Source organism: Notothenia coriiceps, unplaced genomic scaffold, assembly GCF_000735185.1.
Source record: "Notothenia coriiceps isolate Sejong01 unplaced genomic scaffold, NC01 NC01_scaffold00015627, whole genome shotgun sequence".
In the NCBI taxonomy this organism is placed as follows: domain Eukaryota; kingdom Metazoa; phylum Chordata; class Actinopteri; order Perciformes; family Nototheniidae; genus Notothenia; species Notothenia coriiceps.
The window spans coordinates 57,951-78,253 of record NW_011348328.1 but is presented as its reverse complement, the minus strand read 5'-3'; the positions used below and the strand labels follow the sequence as shown (position 1 = coordinate 78,253).

Below are 20,303 nucleotides of genomic sequence, written 5' to 3'. Positions count from 1 at the left end.
CATTATTACCAGTCAAAGGTATGAGGTAGGCAGATTGAGGCCACGGGGTACACGGGTGTGTGTGTGTGTGTGTGTGTGTGTGTGTGAGAGAGTGTGTGCTATCATCTGTTCGAGCACTCTTTTCTCATGTGCACACATTACTAGAACACCCAGGGCACCACTCAATTAGCCTCCCTGTCCCCCAGCACAGGGTGCGTGTAACTGTGAGTATGTATATGCATGTGTGTGTGTGTGTGTGTGTGTGTGTGTGTGTGTGTGTGTGTGTGTGTGTGTGTGTGTGTGTGTGTGTGTGTGTGTGTGTGTGTGTTAGAAATGCTTATCATAAGCAATGACTGTTCGATGTGTATGTTTGGCACATTTTGTCCTAGCGTTATGTTACCACTTGATTAGCTCCCTTTTTACACTCGCAGGGTGTGTAATGTATGTCTATACGGTAGTGTGAAACAGTCAGAGGAGGAAGTATTCTTAAAAGGGGAGAAAAAAAACAGTTTTAACATCAACTTATTATTATGAAGTAAATGCTGATTGCACAATGTAATGGCTATAGAACTTTAGATTGGTTACCTCTAGACTTTGCATTCAGTATGCCGTTCTGCCTGTCCAGGTACAATCTCACGGGAGATTAAGGCTTGATTTGAGCACAAAGGAAGTACATCAACCATTGCACAACCAAAGCCATATTAGGATAATACTTTCATTTTCCCTCGTAACTAGGTAGCTAACCCAAAAGAGTCCCAATGTAAGGCCTCCTATGTGAGTTGCTCAGTGGAGTGGTGCATTAAGCCCTAAATGGAGCGACTGTAGCTTTAAATGTAACTGTATCTGGGCCCATAGAGGATGCGATGTGCACTTTATTTTTCCTTAGGCCCCGCCTCCAATCTCCCGCTTTCGGCTGGGAAATGGGAAATGGGAAAAAGTATGTTTTGGGCCCAAATGACGTCACGGACTAGAACGTAAACGGGTAACGCGTAACGGGTCCCGTTTGGCCACTACTTACATTTGCATAAACAGCTAGCGCTCTTCCTGGGGGTTTGGGAACAACCTGTATAAGTATGGTAAACAAAATTCAGCGTGACCTGTCCAGGGTCACAAGCTATTATTCAATGATAGCACTAGCTATTACAGTTGACATCATCGTACATAGATGACGCCATGACCTCCTCATTTGTTATCAGTTGAAAAGATGTCTATTACCCCTTTAAAGATGCCCTTGCACACACATTTAAAAATCTAGAATATGAATAAATGACTCACACCCTGCCATACACCATTCAATAATGAATCTCTTCCTTCTTCCTCAATGGCTAAATATAGCAGCATGACAGAGTTAAAAGCAAGGCAGGAATCAGGGAGAGGGAGAAGGAGAGGCAGAAAGAGATGTTGATCTCGCTCCGTTCTCCCACCCTTCATCTTTCTAGTGTTTTCTTTGTCCTCAGTCTCTCTCTCTTTTGCCTCCCTGGTGTTTCTCGCTCTACCCGTGGTTCTGCATATGCTTGCTTTTTATTATCCGTCTAGGTGTGAGTGTTTGCGTGTGTGTGCACTTTAAAGGGGACTGTAGCAGGTCGTAAATAGAGATGTCTCCCCAAAAAAAGGCCCACAAAGTACACCGGCGAAGACATATGACGCACACGTACATTCGGTCACTTCCACTGGCCTTTCATTCACCTTGTCCATCACAGCTCCATACAGTCTTCATATTAACTCTGTCTTCTGTCGTCTCTATTCCTCAGTAAAGCCCCTGCCTGTTTCTCACAGATATATTTCTCTCTGCTAAGCCTTCTCTCTCTTCTTCCCAATACCTCTCTGCTCTTATTTCCCCCGTCTCCTCTTACATTCTTCTTTCTCTTTCTCATTTTTCTTCCTCTCAGCTCTTTTCCGCCTTGTGTCCCCGCCGCTTTCTTGCATCTCTCCTCAGTCCACCTTTCTCTCTCGCCGAGTCCGCCCATCAATCATGCCTATCTCTATCATGCCATCTCCATTCAATATCGGATGTGATGCGGTGTCAGCAGATGCACGAGGACAGCAAGAGGCTAGTTGGAAAAGATATGGAGGGCTCAATGCAGGAGAGTATAGGAAAGAAAGAAACCTGTCCTGGGGGCACAGACATGATTGAAAAGAGTGAGTGGTTAGGAATAAAGGCGAGAGAAGGAAGAGGGGGGAAAACAACAGTGAGGAAGAGAGAAGGGCAGAGACGAAGAGCGCTGGATGAGGGGTAAAGCGAGAGAATGACGGAGGGGTGTGAGAGTATTGCGGTATTTTCTCCTTCTGAGCGGTGTCGAAAGTAGGTTAGTGGCAGAACACACACACCCACATATATAGAGAGGGAGGGGGGAATAAAAGGAAGAGTGGGTGGGAGGCTATACATCATGCTGTCACATACAGTATGTATGTATGCCACTGTGTGTGTGGTGCTGTATAAAATCCCTGCAGCCCTCACATGCGACCATATATCGACTCCTCAACCATTTCCGCACCTCCACATGAGCATATGTGCCTTTTTCTGTATCCAACTCGTGCCTCACAATTGGAATCCTGAAATCTGGCAAGTACACACATGTATGAAACACACACATGCTGTCCACCTTTCAATTGCCTCCACGGAACTGCCTCTCTCAACCCCATGCACGTGCCATTTTCAAGCACACATTTTCATACATAACTGTACACACACACACACACACACACACACACACACACACACACACACACACTACACTTGACTTCCCTTCACTCCACTTGTCTGCCAAAAGAAGTTCAGACCAGCTGCTACCCTTTGGGAAGGTGCCAGCCTCCCTATTAATAAAACCAAGCATGATAGCACAGGCTTTTGTCACTCCGACACTCACTTTCTGTTCCGTTTGTTTCTGTTAAAGCACACTGGTTATTTGTGTACTGTTGTACGTTAATTTGAAAACGTTGTCAAGAACAAGTACAAAAAAAAGGGGGTCGTATAAGTGTCAAGAATCTAGCAGAAAAATCACCTTGTGCAAAGAGCGGTGTAGGAATGAGTCATAAACCTGAACATGAGCTAGTATTTTAGCATCTTGGGTTTCAAAGTCAATTTTTGGTCATCGTTCCAAAATAAGGTTTGTGGTTAATGTGGTTAGGCTTGTGAGATGTTCGTATTTTGTCATAAAATATGTCAGTAAACTCCCCACTGGTGAACATCCAATGCTTAACGAGTCCTAAAAGCAGCGGTTGCTAACAAGTGAGAAAATGTGAATACTTAGGGTCATCAACCCTTTAGCTTAGCGGTGTTGACGCACCAGTCATGTAGTTTGTTTAAAAGCAAATGTGTTCTGCCAATTGTAATCATAAATGTGTTCGCCAAAGCGCTTTTTTTTTGCAATATTCCAAAATCCTAAAAAACAATATATTCTTTTTGTCCTTCCTGCCAACTTCCAGGTCGGCCTACAACAATGAGTCATCCCTGCACCACTCTATTTGTTTACGGTATAAAGTTAGACCTCATAACAAAAATCCTTTTAACAAATCAAATATAATGTATGATGTTCTGTTGCTTGAGAAGCAGCAGAGCGCTGGCGGAACAGCTCAAATGATTACTTCATTTTCTTGTCACTTTTCCCTCAGAAGCACTGATTTGATAACATTAATGGGATTAAGCACTGTGGTTGAGACCCATCTCATTATTTTCGATAATCAGCAGCCATAGGAGATAACAGTTGAAGCGCCTCGTTCCCACATCGTACATTTTAAGCAGAAGAGCAGTTAAAAGTTCACATGTATCAACGTTTTCATGCAAAATACGAGCGGATATAAGTTATTCTTTACCAGCTTTAGTCAAGGAATCCTAATATCCACGATACTTAAAATGGACTCTACATTTTAAGCAGCACTTTGCAAAAATGATTTCACATGAATTCATCCCAAAATGAGGAATTAACTTTGCTTCTGCCTCCCTACAGTATTCTCATTTGGCAGTGGAGGCCGTCCAAAGCAAAGAAAATGGCCTCCACTCAAAAGCAAAGTCACATGGGACAATACTCTAAAACAAAAACCTTTGATTTTTGCTGTTGCATCAAACATTAAAGTATGTAACCATGATTAGAACACCGTCTGACATGAAACCCAAACCATGCCTCAGTGTTACATAATAAGGAATGATTCTACAGTTTTCCCACTTTGGCACCATGTTGGACTGCGTTGCCAAACAAATGGGGGTTGCCCGAAGGCCAGTTTAGCCCCTCTTGGCCTCTTTCAGTCTGATTTAGCATCCATCAGTGTGTATGGTCTTTAAAGTCGCCCACTTCTCCTGCCTGTTTATTCCATAAGGCATATGTTGCGTCTCTGTCTCACCCCTGCCACTGCCTCTCCCTCACCACCCACATAACGCTGAGTTGTCACTTTGTACAAGATGCTGACGGCAGTGTGTGCGTTGTGGGCTGTGTGCAGTTTACAGATCAGTGTAGCATGTGTTGTTTATTTTTTTAACATGAGCTGTTCGTTCAGGAAGGCAGCAGGTGTGTTAGCTTGAATGCGTTATTATACCCGACGTCACTTGCTCTTTCCCTGCCAACGTGTGTGTGTGTTGTGGTGTGTGTGTGTGTGTGTGTGTGTGTGGGTGTGTGTGTGCCAGCACGCCTGCAGGTGTGAGTGCAGGTTTTCCAGCAGGGTTTGTCTAGTAACAGCCAGCACTAAACAGGAAAAATCAATCCCCCACACACACACACACACACACACACACACACACACACACACACACACACACACACACACACACACACACACACACACACACACACACACACATCCAAACTAGCCAGCTACTGAAACTGAATTATTCAACAGAGCCAGAATGCACAGCTAAGAGAAAAAGGGAATGAGAAAAATGCAGAGAGAAGGGAGAGATGGAGACAGACGTATGAGAAAAATATATATCTTCTATTCAATGTGCATACGGGTAAAGAAGTAAATGCAACATGTGTATTTATTATATTCTCTATTAGGTCTTGCAATATAATTCGACCAATAATGACTAAGAAAACTCATTTCTGGCACCATTACCACTGCCTGTCCGTTTTTTTTACTGCATTATAAACAAGCCAACAGCAATACCAACATTTCTATTGTGATTTATACCGTATTTGCAACACAGCAGCATGTTTCAATATTGATTTTGCTTCCATTTCTCAATTGCCATATATGTTACAAGGGCACCCATCTGCAGTATATCAAAAAACAGCCAGCGCGATGCATTCGTCAGATTTCAAAGATCAATTTACAATCTGGGAACAGTGGAGCTTGTTCTTTCCAGTTGATGCTGGTGAACAGTTCCTCCCCATAAGAAGCTTCATTGCACTTCCACTCGCTTTACATCAATCTATATAAATAGGGTAACGTTAGCAGTAAACTGTGATGAGATTGTCTCAGAGATATTCCGCTCTCCATTGGTCATAATACACAAATAAAGATTCACACGTCAAGAGAAAGGAAGACAGAGAGGGAAATGTAGATGCCTCACTCCCTATAACGACCTCAGTGTTCCTCCACCTCTATGTAAGAACACTGTGGGAGGACAGACAGATATATTTCTGTACAGTACACACACACAAGCACAAAGACACACACACACACACATCCAGACAAGGTAACAGTAAAACAATGCTTTGCCGACACAACGTTAAGATATAAAAAATGAATATGTTGGCCGTTAAAAGGAAGACGGGATAACTGTGAATTTATTTTCTTTTGTCTTTTTTGTATTAATTATTTCAATTCCTATATTCTTAAAAATACTGATAGGTTCATTATTGGTATACACATGAGTCTTTGGTGCTCCGATCACAAGTGGACGGCTCTAAGGACGTCACTTCACACTTGGAATAAGAATAAGGCTCGACCTTTGTCTTGAGTGTGCGACCTCAGCTCAGACCCGCTATATGTTAATCAACATGGACATTGTTTCTAGTTTCTGTTCATTGCAGGGGACAAAAACACTCTTACATCACCATTACTTAGACAATAGCTTACAAAACACAATATGTACTCCTTTGGTATCTCTAATATAAGACATATTTGTATATATTAATGGTTAAAAAATACAGAAACAGGAAACAATTTGTCGAGAGTTACTGTCACTGTCAAGACAGAAATGGGCGCTTATTTTCTTACCTCCTGAAATCAAAGAAGCTTAGTAGAATCCAGCCATTATTCCTTTCATTTTGTACACCTGTGCTTTTCCTACTGTGACGAGTCATAATATCTTTTGTGATAAAGGCCTATTAAAAATACATACCGCACATAATGAGAAAAATACAATATATCGTCCAAGTGTAAAAACAAAGGAGGAAAAGCAATCTAAACAGATCAGGCTTTCTTATAAGCTCTACATTGTTTCTAGTTCTGCGAGTGTGTATTTGTGTGTGTTTATTTGTGTGTGTGTGTGTGTACTCATGAAAACCCCAGTGTCGAGTCGGCCCCTGAGGGACGCAGGATACAGATCAATTCACACATTATTACCAGTCAAAGGTATGAGGTAGGCAGATTGAGGCCACGGGGTACACACACACACACACACACACACACACACACACACACACACACACACACACACACACACATACGATTGCAAACCATGATGAGCGAACTAAACACAACAAGACTTGCATCTGTCAGGATGTTCTGCAAAGCACCCTCCAAACCTCAAAACTAATGTTTTAAATTAGCAACCCAAAAGGCGGAGTCGGGCGCTCAGAGGGATGACGAGAGGCAGTGGGGGCGAGGGGAGTGGAGAGAAACAAGAAGTAAAGATGGATAAGCTTTGGGCAAATCACAGAAAGTACAGGTAGTGAATCATGAGACAAGGGGACAACACTTCATTCCTCTGAGTCAAAGAGAGAGGGGAGTTCAAGTAGAATGAGGGGGAAAGTGTGTTTGTGACACTGGCAAAAACTCCACTGCGAGTTTAGGGTTGTTATTGCGGTCAATGCATCGTCCGGGCAGTCTAAGTGACAAAAACAAGTTTGTGCTCCGGCCGTACTGTAGCTAGCCAACCCTGAGTGCATGACTCTGCAGCGCTTTGTGTTAAATGATTTATATGCAGACAGGCAGTTTGACTCTTTATGGTTTCTCATTAGTCTACCCCTCTCTATAATGTTTCTGTCTTCCCCCCCCCCTCTTGTCTTTAATTCCATCACTCCCTAGTCCATCTCCCTGTTCTTTCTCACTATTGGGCTGCACATTAGAAGCAGAGCAGGAACCGATTTTTACCTCATCTCTCTTTCTCACCCTTTCCCCCCCTCCTACTCCCTCTCCTAGAAAAGCTCCTTTTATCCCAGAGAACTATACCCTTCACTTTCTGCATTTAACACCTTGCCCAACATCTGAGAGAAAAATGTTAATGGTTTGGCCACAAAAAAGCACAAACACACACATACTGTTTGCTTCATGGTTATGCTGTATATTATTTCCAAAGAGCAACGTCAGAGCAACGTTTGAGCAACGTCAGAGCAACGTTAGAGCGCGAGGGAGAAAAGAAAGGGGGTGGTGTAGTTCTACTAAGAAGTGCTCTTTTTAAGCAGTTTGTGTTACATAGGCAGCCTTGTGCGAAAGATAGAGATACTATAAGAGTGCATGTGCTTGTGTGCTTGTGTGGACATGGTTTTTCAATTTAAGAGAGAAAATAAGTGACAAAAGAATGACTGACCCAGAGACTATGCAATGAGACTTATTAGCAAATGAATAAACACATTTTCAAACATACACACACAGACACACACACACACACACACACACACACACACACACACACACACACACACACACACACACACACACACACACACACACACACTAAGCTGACGTTAAGTCTGTGTAGTTATCAGCTGACAGTTGCAAGCTGGAGAAAGGCCAATACATAATTTAGATTCTGCAGTGAACGTAGATCACTGACTCTCCACATCCACCCAAAATCACCAAGGTCTCTCTCGCTCTGTTCCTGGGTGTGTCTCACTTTCTTCCCGTCTGTCTCTCTTAATCACTTTTACAGTATACTGAGGCTATGTATATCTGTGGACCTGAATCACATTATGTAAAGGAAGTGAGAAACCTCAGTATTCTGTGGTGGCCTGCTCAGGTTCACACTACGAATGTGAAACAAAAACCGGAATGACTTACAACTGAAACACATTTTAGTACTCCCCGGGCAATTTGTTGACACAATCTGTAATTAACGCAAAAATCGTTACACAAACCTGCACGTCAGGAAGTGTAGGAAAGCTCAGTCAATCTAAACGTACTTACACTCAAATACAAGAAATATATGATTCAAACATCTGCAGATATTTCAGCACATGTTCTGGTAATGTAACTTAAAGGTCCCATGTCATGCTTTTCCGGTTATTACCCATCCCCTTGTGTGTTATGAAGGTTTTTATGCATGTAAACGGTCTGTAGAGTCAAAACCCCTCAAAGTACACCCTGTAGCGAGTAAAACTCTAACACAGAAAATACCTCCCCAAAACGCCTCGTTGGAGATACGTCACTGTCCATTGATTATTCTGGGTACCGCATGATGTCATGCGTTACCCGGAACCAAATGGACCAATCCGTGGAGCCGTTACGTTACGTCTGCGGAGCTATTACGTTAAGCCCCAACTGATTGGTCCAAATTGACCAATCCACGGACTTCCTCACACACACACTCAGTGCAGGCAGCTCTGCTGATCTCTCCTCCCTGGCTGCAGGCTGATAACAGACAGTTGGGATCGCGGCGAAATTCTCTCTGCAGACCCATTCTCACAGCGTTTATCAACCTTTTTCTTATATCAAGCCACACTTATTGTTTTTACTTCGGCTGTGACTTTGTGTGTGCTCAGGGTGAGTTTGGCTGTGTTTCGCTGTCGCTAAACAAGGAAACCACACCTCCACGGAGCTCAGCGCGATTCACAACGTCCCGACCAATCAGAGCACACTGTGCTCACAGGGAGGGTGGGGGCTGGAGCTATTGGAGCTACAACGAGCCAGTGAAATTCAGTGAATCACGTAGTTTACAGAGATGCTGTATGAGAAACCAAAGGGATTTTGGAAAATTGCACAATATAAATCTATTCTAGTAGACCTCAACAATGGAATTATGATCAGTGGAAATGGCCATGACATGGGACCTTTAAGGATCACATCTGGAGACCAGTCTGCTAACAAGTGTGTTTTATCAAATGTATTTTATATTAAATGGGCCCTATTGTGCTTTTGGGGTTTCCTCATTCCTGTAGTGTGTTATATAGGTTTGTGTGCATGTAAATGGTATGCAAAGACTAAAATCCCAAAGTTCACGCCAGAGGGAGTTTCTCTGATAGGGTGAACAGAGTTGATGCAGCACAATAAGTATGAGAAAAATAAATCACTTTTGGAACATTAAAGCATAGTAGAGAGACATAATACAAATGTATATGAACCTGAAAAAGGAGCATAATAGGGCCCATTTAAAGACACAGAAGGGGGGTTAACTACTCAGTGAAACAGCTGAGATGAAACATATATGGAATAGTCATTTGATTTATCATTGACTCTGGGTCGTATGGATCCGACAGAGACCTTAGACATGAAGGCACATGACTCACTCAGCACACACACCACAACCATATAAAAAACACTCATGTCGACAGCTTATATATATTGCTGATCATTGGTTATATAATACAACGGTTTATCTCATTTAACATTTTATGATTAGGGAAGTGTGGTTATTTAGGAAACCCATTTCTTGTATTATATTATTTCTTATTGAGCTCATAACTATAGATAGCTCGAACATTATCGACTTCCTCTCCAATTACACAGCACAGGAAACACACTTAAGTGAACGCTGATGACGCAGGCAACACCGTATCATGGTGTGTGTATTCCATGAGTTTCGGGATGAATATTAGAGGGTTTGTTTATGTGGGTTCATGCTTGCAGGTGAAAAAATGTGTGTTCTGCAGATGGGCATATTTTGAACTTAGCTGCCATCTCATACAAATCTACACAGAAACAAACATAGAATACATAGAAAACCATATGCAGGGCTTCATGGATTACATTTACTCCTGGTATGGATTTGAAAAGGTCAAATAGACATTCAGGGTCAAAGGTCAGTGGAGCAGCCAATGGGGAATTTATTTCTAATGTCAGATAGGATCCAGTTTCAACTTTCCCTCAGCACGCAACATGATATGTTACTTCTGAGCACATGATAAGGACACTAGCACAAATACAATTCTTGTTTTACTACACTATTATGTGCAATAGTTCTGGGGCATGAATTCTCGGGTGATTTGATATTATGGTCCACTCTCTCACAAAACAACAATTAAATGGGATTCAATTTCAAACAATATGGCTGTTATGTAAATGTCCAAATCCATAAGATAACATGCACATAATTATATGCACAAGGATAACACATTATGCTAAATACCGTAACATTGAGTGATAAACTGAATAACTTGAAGCTAGTCCTTTTTAACGAAAATGTTGCAGGTTGGGTGTCATTTTAGTAACCTGAGTTCCAGCGTCAGTGAGTTAGTTTGCAATTTTCAATAGTTACGTCCTTGTAAATAAAGCCACATGGCCTCATTTACGTCCTTTAACTGGAATAAGTTAGCTTTTAGTTTATTTTGGAAGTCGACCTAGGTGCTAACGTTAGCTGTAGGCTACTCACTGCTTGTTGACTGCTCCTGCCAAAAGCATTACCGAAAGCCGCCTTGTTTTTCCGAATAAAGAAGTTTCGAGGCAGGTGGGGTATTTCACACGGACTGAAGACGTTACTTGTGGACAGAAGCACGCAAAGAGATGTAGGCTACCGTAAATGAACAAAAGGTGGCTGTAGTGTTGCGGATCAAAAAAATAACATCCAGGGCTATGATTAAGGATGAATATAATTAAATTGTATGAAAGTACCTTTATTCTAATGCATGCAAACATTCTAAGGTTGGATAACCACTATGCTCTTTTTGTGTAGTTCAGTCTGTAAGTGTACATCCAGTTATTTATTATATTCCACAAGACACTATTTGCCTACCACTTGTTCCCAATAAGAAAATGTCACAGTAGCCCCCTGAACTCTGTAATTCTAATTAAACAACCAAATATCTGTATATTGTATCTAAATGTGGATGTTAGAGAATGGTTATTTATATGGTACTCCCATGGGTCCAGACTGTTCACAAATAAATAAAGCCGCGGGTCATAATTCTGCTGAATAGTGAATCCACTGAGACTTATGCATCTGTTGAATCAAAACATTGCTTTAATGACTATTCAGTGAAACATCGGTCAGTTAAATGAAATGCACTTCTGTTGGCTGCAGGTTCTAATGAATGAATCCTCCTAAGCATTTTAATAAACTATAGCCTACCAATCATATTTCTGACCTTTTCTACATTGCGTTACATTAATATTTACATTAACCTGCAATGAATGGTCGGAGAAGGACATTGAATAAGGGTACCATATTCAGAAGGTTACTTTTGGGTCCACTAATGTTCAATATTTGCCAGTACCCTGCTTTTTTATTGTTTCTGCGATATGACGGCATATAAAGTATATCATTTATTTATGCCGATGCATTATCTGTGGTGGGGACATTTCAATGGTGGATTTCAGAGGGCTACTCTTTTACTCCAAAATGAAAAAAGGGTGGTTAAAATAGATAAAGGGCTTTTGGTTGAGGTTAATATAACCAATCGATTGGAAAATCTACTTTAACTCAATCTAGTATACATTTTCTGTCAATTATATGGATGTGCAGAATATCAAATCACATTACAGTGTCCACAGTGAGGTCTGGTGTTACCTGAAATGAACCTATGATTGTTAGGGGAATTATCACCTTCTGCAGAGTGAGGACTACCTCAAGCGTGTCAAGCTTTTAGCACATTAGATAATTTAGTTGAACCTAATCCATTCAACAGGCAATTAAACAGGAATCAGGCAGATATAACTCAATCCTTAACATAAAAATGGGTGATTTAATACAGTGTTTTTAATGAGACTTTTACTGGAAGAGTTTCAAAGGATGCTGTGGGTTTTTGTCTTTGGAATATCGATTGAAGTAGGTTATGAAAAATCTCAAAATAGCATTTCATCATGAAGGTTATTTTGTTCCCTATAGCCTCAGCTTGGTTAGATTCCCCACATTAGGCCACACAATAACGTCAACTGTATCTCAAACGTACTCAAGATTGCCCACAACAGACAAGGTTACACAGAGAATGGACAGTGTAATGTGAATGAATTCTCTGGTGAAGGGGATAAAATGCTGTTCAAGCCACACCACGCAATTTATTACAATCCTATAAACAACAACACCACAATGCACAGCTTCAGAAATTACAGATAAATTGAATCAATAACACCCTGACACAATCTCAGCAAATATTGAACATTATAAGCCTCACAAAGGGAGGAGTTATTGCCAAGCTATTGTGTTGGATTACATTAGATCAAACTGGTGTTCATGTTTTTTCTTCAAATACCGCTGGTGTTGAGACTATATCTGAAAGACGTTTATTATCAGGAATGGATACAAAAGAGGAACTTCAGAAAAATCTATAATCTGAAACCCTCCTCTAGACCAATCCTTGTGTCAAGCAAATAGAATAAAACATGTGTCAAATGCACCAAGCATTCTTATGTCTTGTAATCAACAGTTTAACACGTTCAGCTGAAGACTTGTGATATGCGATTAACCTAACAATTGTATTCATTTTACAGCTTTGCACTGTACAACATATTTATTTTGTACTTCTGTTCATGCTCACACTTATTCCTTACATAAAGAAGTTAATGTATTTACTTTATTCTTTGGCCTTCCTGCCTTCCCTAGACCTGTCATCAAAGGGCTATGGACATTCGCTATGCTGCCAAATATACAAATGGGGAAAAAGGAAAAGTATTGAGTGGGATCAGCTATATGACAGTTTGTGCAGTGAGGCATGTCATTTCTTTCCCAACAGACCACCTGTCATAGTAGGAAAGGCACAGGTGTTACTAATAACATGAACAATGGCACAGTGTTATTCATGTGTCGCTGAAAGCTGTGACATTGTGACAGTGAGTCAGCCTGCACATTACCAAGAACCAGAAACTGGAATTCAGCCATCATTGTTTTTTATTATTTACAAAGTGGCTTTTCCAACATGTCAAAATGTCCTATTTAAAAAATAGGTAAATTGCAACTTGCCACTCAAAGAAAAGTTGTTTGAACTTTAACCAAATAGCTTGAGCCACTGTAGAAAGTATTTATTTCAAAGGCCAATACAAGAAAATCTATACTTTCCTTTGCATTCCCTAGTGCCTTACATGTTGGATCAAGTTACCAGGAGACCCACCAATTATTTTCACTAATGTTATTCTTTCTCTATTTTGTTATTAGCACAGTCAAGGTGGAAATCATTGCAACAGTCTCAAGAGTTTTATCATGATAAAAACACTTTTAGTGCTGAAACACATCCTGACTAATAACCAAAGTAACACGCAAATCCCCAAATGTTTTGCCAAAAAGTAAGTAATCAATCCTATGAGAACATTATACAAATTACTACTTTCATTCAAAATAAATGTACTACTTTGAGACTGCAGTTAGAGTTATTAAATCTGTATTTTGTAAAGGTACTCTATGAAAATACAGATTTTCTGAACACACACTCTCCCTCACTAACACACACATCTGTCATTTAAATGGTGAATAGACATGATTCAGAGGCACTATAAGTAGCTCCTGCATTTTACCAGAGCAGCCCAATTAGTGTGTTATGTCACGGCTCAAGCATCAGCATGGATCAATACAATCATTACTTCAATTTCCCCTCTTGTCATTAACACTCACACAGAAACTTACTTCCGCATTTGCATGCACTCACACAGACATACACAAATCCTGCAAATGGAAATGCTTGAATCAGTTTCTATTTTCTCCCCCCCCGAATGGTGCAATACGTGCTGGTTTTCATGAAAGATGGAAAAACAAGGAATTGCTTGAAATGTAACGCTGTCACGCTTAGCGGTTGTAGTACACATGCACACGCACGCACAGTTTGAAATGGTGGCACATTCATATAGTGACACCTGCAGCTTGTGTGATTAAGAGGTGGCTCAAAAGTGGGGGACAAATTAAATATTGTGTCAATGCACAAGTTAATATCCTACCATACTCACACTCATATGCCTGACCCTCTCTCCTTCTCTCCCTCTCTTTCTCTCTCTCTCTCTCTCTCTCTCTCAAACACACACACACACACACAGACACACACACCATATCTTGAAAGACACCTGTATCATGCTGATATGGTAGCTGTTATGTGCATCACTGCAAGGAAGGACACACACACACACACACACACACACACACACACACACACACACACACACACACACACACACACACAAACAAACACACACCATCATTGTGGATGCTTATTTGTATCTCTCTCTCTAGGTCTCTCCCACCTTTCCTTCTTTCCTCCCCTCCCCCTCTCTCTCCTGCTTCTCTATAGCAGCGCTAGGCCTTTACTGCACATGCTGACATCAGCAACAAGCGGCGCCCCCTACACCCCTCCGCATCCCACCCCCTAAAAACCACTACCACCACCACCACCACCACACACGCAACACACACACAGGAAGTGTATATCAAGCAGTTCCCTCGCGACTGTGACGTGAAATTACTAACAAATGTGATTGATGGTGATCAACAGCCTCGTAAAAGAGGCCGCTGGTTAAATTATAACTATAAATTACACTTCCAGCTTTCCCTCTGTCACCTTCTGTAACATATCTCACACAGGCTTGCATTGATGCATTTACACCTTTGTTATGATGACTTTAACTCATGGCATAAGAAAACATGTGAATCATCCAATCAGACACTGTCTGCACATATACCTGATCCTCCAGCAGGGCCTACATTATCAGCTTTTACTCACTGTACCAGGTAAAGGATATGGCCATTCGGTGATCTTTTTGGCGTATTTTCTGACGAAGTTATCCTCACTGAAAATGAATAGCGAGCGGTTGACAGTGAAACAGTTCTGGCGCACGGGGATGGGGTTATAGAGGGCCATAGTCCGGGCTCTCTGCGCCATAGACTGCTTGTACACTCTCTGGACCCCGGGCCCTCCGGGTGCACCGTGGCCATGGCCGTGTCCGTGTCCATGAACGTGTCCGTGGGGTCCTCCTTGCCTGCCACCACCGCGGCCACCCTGGCCCCCTCCGCCGGGCCCTCCACCATACCTGGCCGGTACCTCATCTCCAAACCGCGCCATTCTCTGGACACCGAAATCCAATCTTCACGAAGCAGCGGAGAAGGAGACCAATGCTCAGCTGTGCAGCCACACAACATTACATCCCATCTGGATCGGAACGTCTCATATGCACAACGGGTTGTCTTGTTGGTCTAATGCTGAACACCTGCACCCGGCGAGCAGTTATATGATGCTTTTAGCAGACGAGGACGCCCATGTACTGTCTCCTTCTCGGTGCGTCTCTGCCAACGGCCAATTGTGGGTGTGAGGAAATGAAATGTGCGGTCGTTTGGCTGACTCGTTGCACTGTGGGGTAGTGCTGTGGGGTGTCTCAGTCTAAGTCGGTTCTTATGTCCGTATGAAGCAGGATTCGCCCCCAACATGAAATCATGGGGAGACTGTAGCGACTTAACATGAATGTTTCATGTTCTCCATGGTTCATGCCTGTATCAGAGCGCACCGCAGCCTCCTGCACCTTTCTGGACGATTTATTCCTTTACTCTCATAACAGCGTGTAATCGAAATGTAAACGCCTTTAATATCACACAGGCCTCAATAAATCTGATTTCGAATATAAATCTGAAAATAATTAACAGCCTAGAGCTACGGCCGTCACTAGCGTCCAACTTGGCATTTTGGAAACAGAGACTTAAAAGGCATCGAAAAGGGAAAAAGCAACTATTATTTATTTAATTAAAACATCCGCAATGTTTGGCACAATGTGGCAATAATGGGGCTCCCACCACCTTACAGTTGTTTTACTAGTGCGCTCTGACAAGCCTTGATACCAGGATATTGTGACATTTGTTATTAATGCGTATTATTCAGACTAGACAATCTCGAGGAGAAAGGTGAAAGAAAAATACCGTTTTCCTTTGAAATATCAGTGTCATTGTTGTCGAGCGTTGAAGATCAAATAATGTTCTCAAACGAATTCAATAACATCCTCCTTCGTTGCATCCATCATCTTCTCTCCGTCACCTGCGCGGCCATCCAGAAGCTGAGAAAGGGACACACGGACCGCGTCGTCAAAGACAAGGGTATGCCGGCCGCTTCTTCGCCGTCTTACACCCTCTCATGATCTTGGTTTGGCTGTTCGAAGTGCAGTAGTGCCGAGAAAGTCCCTCACCATCCCCGCCCCGAAAAGTCTACCTTCGTCCGCACTGATAAGCCCAAATGTCCTGGCAGAGCGTCCTTTCTCTCTCTCTCATTGGAGTATGGGTAGAGCGTTCCTCACGGCCTCCTCGCTCGTCGTCCAGCAGCCCCAAGGGGAGGAGGAGGAGGGACAGACGGACGGACGGATAGATGGATCGGTGAATGGATGAAGAAAAAAAATGAAAAGGGAGGGGACCGGCTGTTTTTTTGGAATTATAGCCGGTGTCTGCCTATAAATCAAATAAGTCGCACCGCACACGAAATCGTTGTCTCTCAGTGTGTGTGAACTATAATGTGAGCCTGCTCGGTTCTGCAGCCGCAGCACATGATGCACGCAGCCTGTCCAACTTGCAGACGTATGTCACGCAGGGAGGCATCGACATAGCCTGTTTATTTTAAGGTTCTTCAGGCTGCAGCCCTGACCAGTTGGACGGTACCTCTCAAGCAGCCCAACTCCATATGTAGTATCTCAGATAATGCGTAAAAGAGCCTGTTGGCGTAGAAAGTGAGGTGACAACTAGGTGTTTCTCATTTCCGTCCACCTCTGTATGGATACTTCATAAAGACCTAATAAGAAGGCTCATTATAGCCAGATGCGCGTGTGACGGAGAGGAGGGGTGTTGGCATCATGCAGCTTGTGCAAAGATACAGCTGCAACCAAAGCTCACAATGACTGCGCGCACACGGGCGCGTGAGAGAGAGTACATGCGCGTCTAAGTTTGCGCGCGTGAGTCTGCGTGTGTTTGTTAGGGAAGGTGGAGGGGGAGGCTATTCTTAGCAACAGACATTTGGAAATTAATGGACGAAGAGAGCTCTCTCCTCCCTCCCTCCCCCGAAACCAAGTCGAGGATGTTCTTCACTGACTCTCCTCTCCTCTCCTCTCCTCTCCTCTCCTTTCCTTTCCTTTCCTTTTCTTTCCTTTCCTTTCCTTTCCTTTCCTTTCCTCTCCTCTCCTCTCCTCTCCTCTCTTCTGGGCCTTTCTCATGGCTTCAAAACACGGGAGCCAAGGTGCGACAATATGTGTTATAGGTACAAATATTGTCAATGACATAACAAAGACAAAGTGAAGGGACAATGCCGATATATTATAAGATCTGCGATCCCTTTAAGACAAGTTTTTCCCCCCAAAGAAATTCAATACACTAATTCTATGCCCAACACTGCAATGTTAATGGTGAAACATATTCAGTTTTACTATGAATAACTATTGTCTTTGATAGAAGCGAAGCCTTTATTGGATTTGCTGTTCATTGAGAGTGATTGCAAAGACTGTCTTATATTCAATGAATGTCCTGAGGCACTCAGTAAACTGGTGCCACGTTACCCTAACCCCCAGCAGCCCACATCATCTTAATACGACATTATTTTACTCTATTATGTGACCTAATTTATTGACTCCAGTAAATATCCGCCTCAGTGAATGGGAAATGGTCATACATACAGATTTAAGGATGGCCGGGAGAATTCATCTACCCCTTTGAAGAAATTGAATTGGTAATGTAACATTACACGTGCAAACGCCGATCAATAACAGCACAACCTTAAATGTCTATTCGATATGTTAGAAAGGGATCGTTTTTCCTTGTGTCCACTTTAGCAAGGCTTCCTGCTGTGAGAGTTAGGCTGACCCCACCAAGGGCATGAAGGAGAGAGAGAGAGAAAACCAGGCTGATATATATATATATAGATATATAGATAGATAGATGGAGATAGCCATTTCTAATGTTGATATCATTCTAAGGACCATGGACAGCACCAACATCAGCACACATTCCATAATGTGCTATCAGGGCCATGGAGAGCGCCTTAACAAGACATTTAAGCATCTGAAAGGGGCCGTATAGGCTTTTGGGGGGTTTCACTTTTCTGTAGTGTGTTATATAGGTTTTTTTGCATTAAAACATAAGCTTATAATCCCAAAGAAACGCATTAGAAAAAAAGAACAAATCATTATGAGATGTATAATTTGCAAAGAAATGCACAAACCTGTATGTAATTATATGATGCCTTATTAGTCCATTTATTGAACATGTCAGAAACAAAACAAACAATAATTATAATAATTAAATCAAAGAGAAGCAGAACAACAACAAAAAAACGTTCAAGGTACATAAAGACAACAAATAAAATAAATACTCAAAAAGTCTCTGTCATGTTCAACAGGGGCACGAAGAAGCTTAAACACTGTTCTGGTCCTACCCCCTCTACATTTTTATTGAAAATAAAAGATTAGGTCAACGTCATCAGCATCCATTATATTAGATTCATTGTTTTTAAACCAATATTTTCTTTAGTACAAAACAACCAAAACGATGTAATTATGCCTTACAGTTTAATCTAGTTCATATTATTCATACGAATGATGCGATGGGTGTTCAAACAGTGGATGCAGTTTGTCACTGTCTCATCTCAGCTCTCTGAAAAATCTGCAAAAGACCTACAAAAAATACATGATACGGTGAGGACTGAATGTATTTTATTTCTGATTTTTTTAAAATGGTCTTCCAATGTGTTGTGCTGTTGTATCTTGTGTACGTGTGTGTTCACAAAAGTGTGTGTTTATGTTTGGGTATGTCGATCTGTGAAATGATCTATTGCCCTTCAGAGCCAGCAGCCTTCTGTCCAAACCTGTTATTCCACACAGCCAGCAGCAGCAGAAGCACTGAGGAGCAGCAACATGCATTAAACATTGTTACCTCACAAGAACACATACACTGTCTCTATAGAAGACATAGACATACACGAGCATCTCTGTGTATTTATAGACTTGGCAGAGAAAAATAATGCAACATGATGTAGGCTGCCTGCCTGTTGTACTGCAGTATCTTTGTGAGTGTACATTTGTCAAGAACTAAAATGTTCTTTTTTTTAAGAAAGGGGTACATAAATGCTTTTTGCAATCAAATACAATTATATGACAACACTTAGGCTTGTCACCATCATTAAAATAGTATTATATATTTAGGTGTCATTCAGTGATTTAAGTGATTGCCTTCAGGTCGATTTTGTTTGGATGCTGAAATCTGTGAGTAAGCGTTAGCGTCAACAACCGCATCTTCTTAAATAAAATGTAATTATTCTGCTCATATAGATGGATACATGTACTTCTGATAACTGTTCTCTGTTGTCCTTCCTTCAGATGTTCATATGGTAGGTAGCTGTGAGGCTGGAGCTCTGACGCGAGGGCCTAAAAAGGAGTGTCGAGACTCAATGATTCATAAGGCTGAATAATTCAATGGCTGAATGCATGTAGAGCACTCCGCCCCTGCTGAACCCGGTCCTCCACAGAACCAATGCAGACTTCCATGTACAGCCCTGCAAGGCTGGTCAACATCATATACAGCAAAGTATGGTTTGCAGCCATCTTTCAGTAAATTATGTGTCAAAAACGCACTAACAATAACTTTCATGTTTACGTAACCATAGTGAAAAGTAAGGTGAAGATGGAAGTGTCCAACCAGAGAGAATTGGGTCAGATTCTGCATTTGGAGTCTTTATGTGGGGTCTGTGGCGAGGGTGTCTGTAAAACATTTTTTCTAATGAATTCCTTTGAATTATCATGATATAAAATTGAATTACGTTTTTTTCACAAAGAGCTCAATAGTTGAACAAATCATCTTTTAATGTTTAAATCTAAAATAGGTTACAGATGAATTTATAATCTAACTCATTTTGTGTGTGTGTGTGTGTGTGTGTGTGTGTGTGTGTGTGTGTGTGTGTGTGTCTCACCAGCGGGGGGCGCTGTGCTGGTTGTTGTGCAGCTGCGAGGCTCTCTTTTTCTTTCAGATGAAGCGCCTGCAGCGGAGGAGCTTCATTCACCAGGCTGTACACACCGTCCTCCTGCATACACACACACACACACACACACACACACACACACACACACACACACACACACACACA

The 20,303-nt window shown here is 41.9% G+C and overlaps 1 protein-coding gene across 1 annotated transcript in view; it reads right to left on the bottom strand.

Moving 5' to 3' along the window:
• Positions 1-16,673, bottom strand: part of LOC104949055 (voltage-dependent P/Q-type calcium channel subunit alpha-1A-like) — an 18,823-nt gene extending 2,150 nt beyond the window's left edge. Inside the window, exon 1 of the mRNA XM_010775335.1 lies at positions 14,947-16,673. Within this exon, the coding sequence (XP_010773637.1) occupies positions 14,947-15,266 (320 nt within the window). The 5' untranslated portion in view covers positions 15,267-16,673. The remainder of the gene's footprint in view (positions 1-14,946) is intronic.
• Between the last annotated feature and the right edge of the window lie 3,630 nt (positions 16,674-20,303).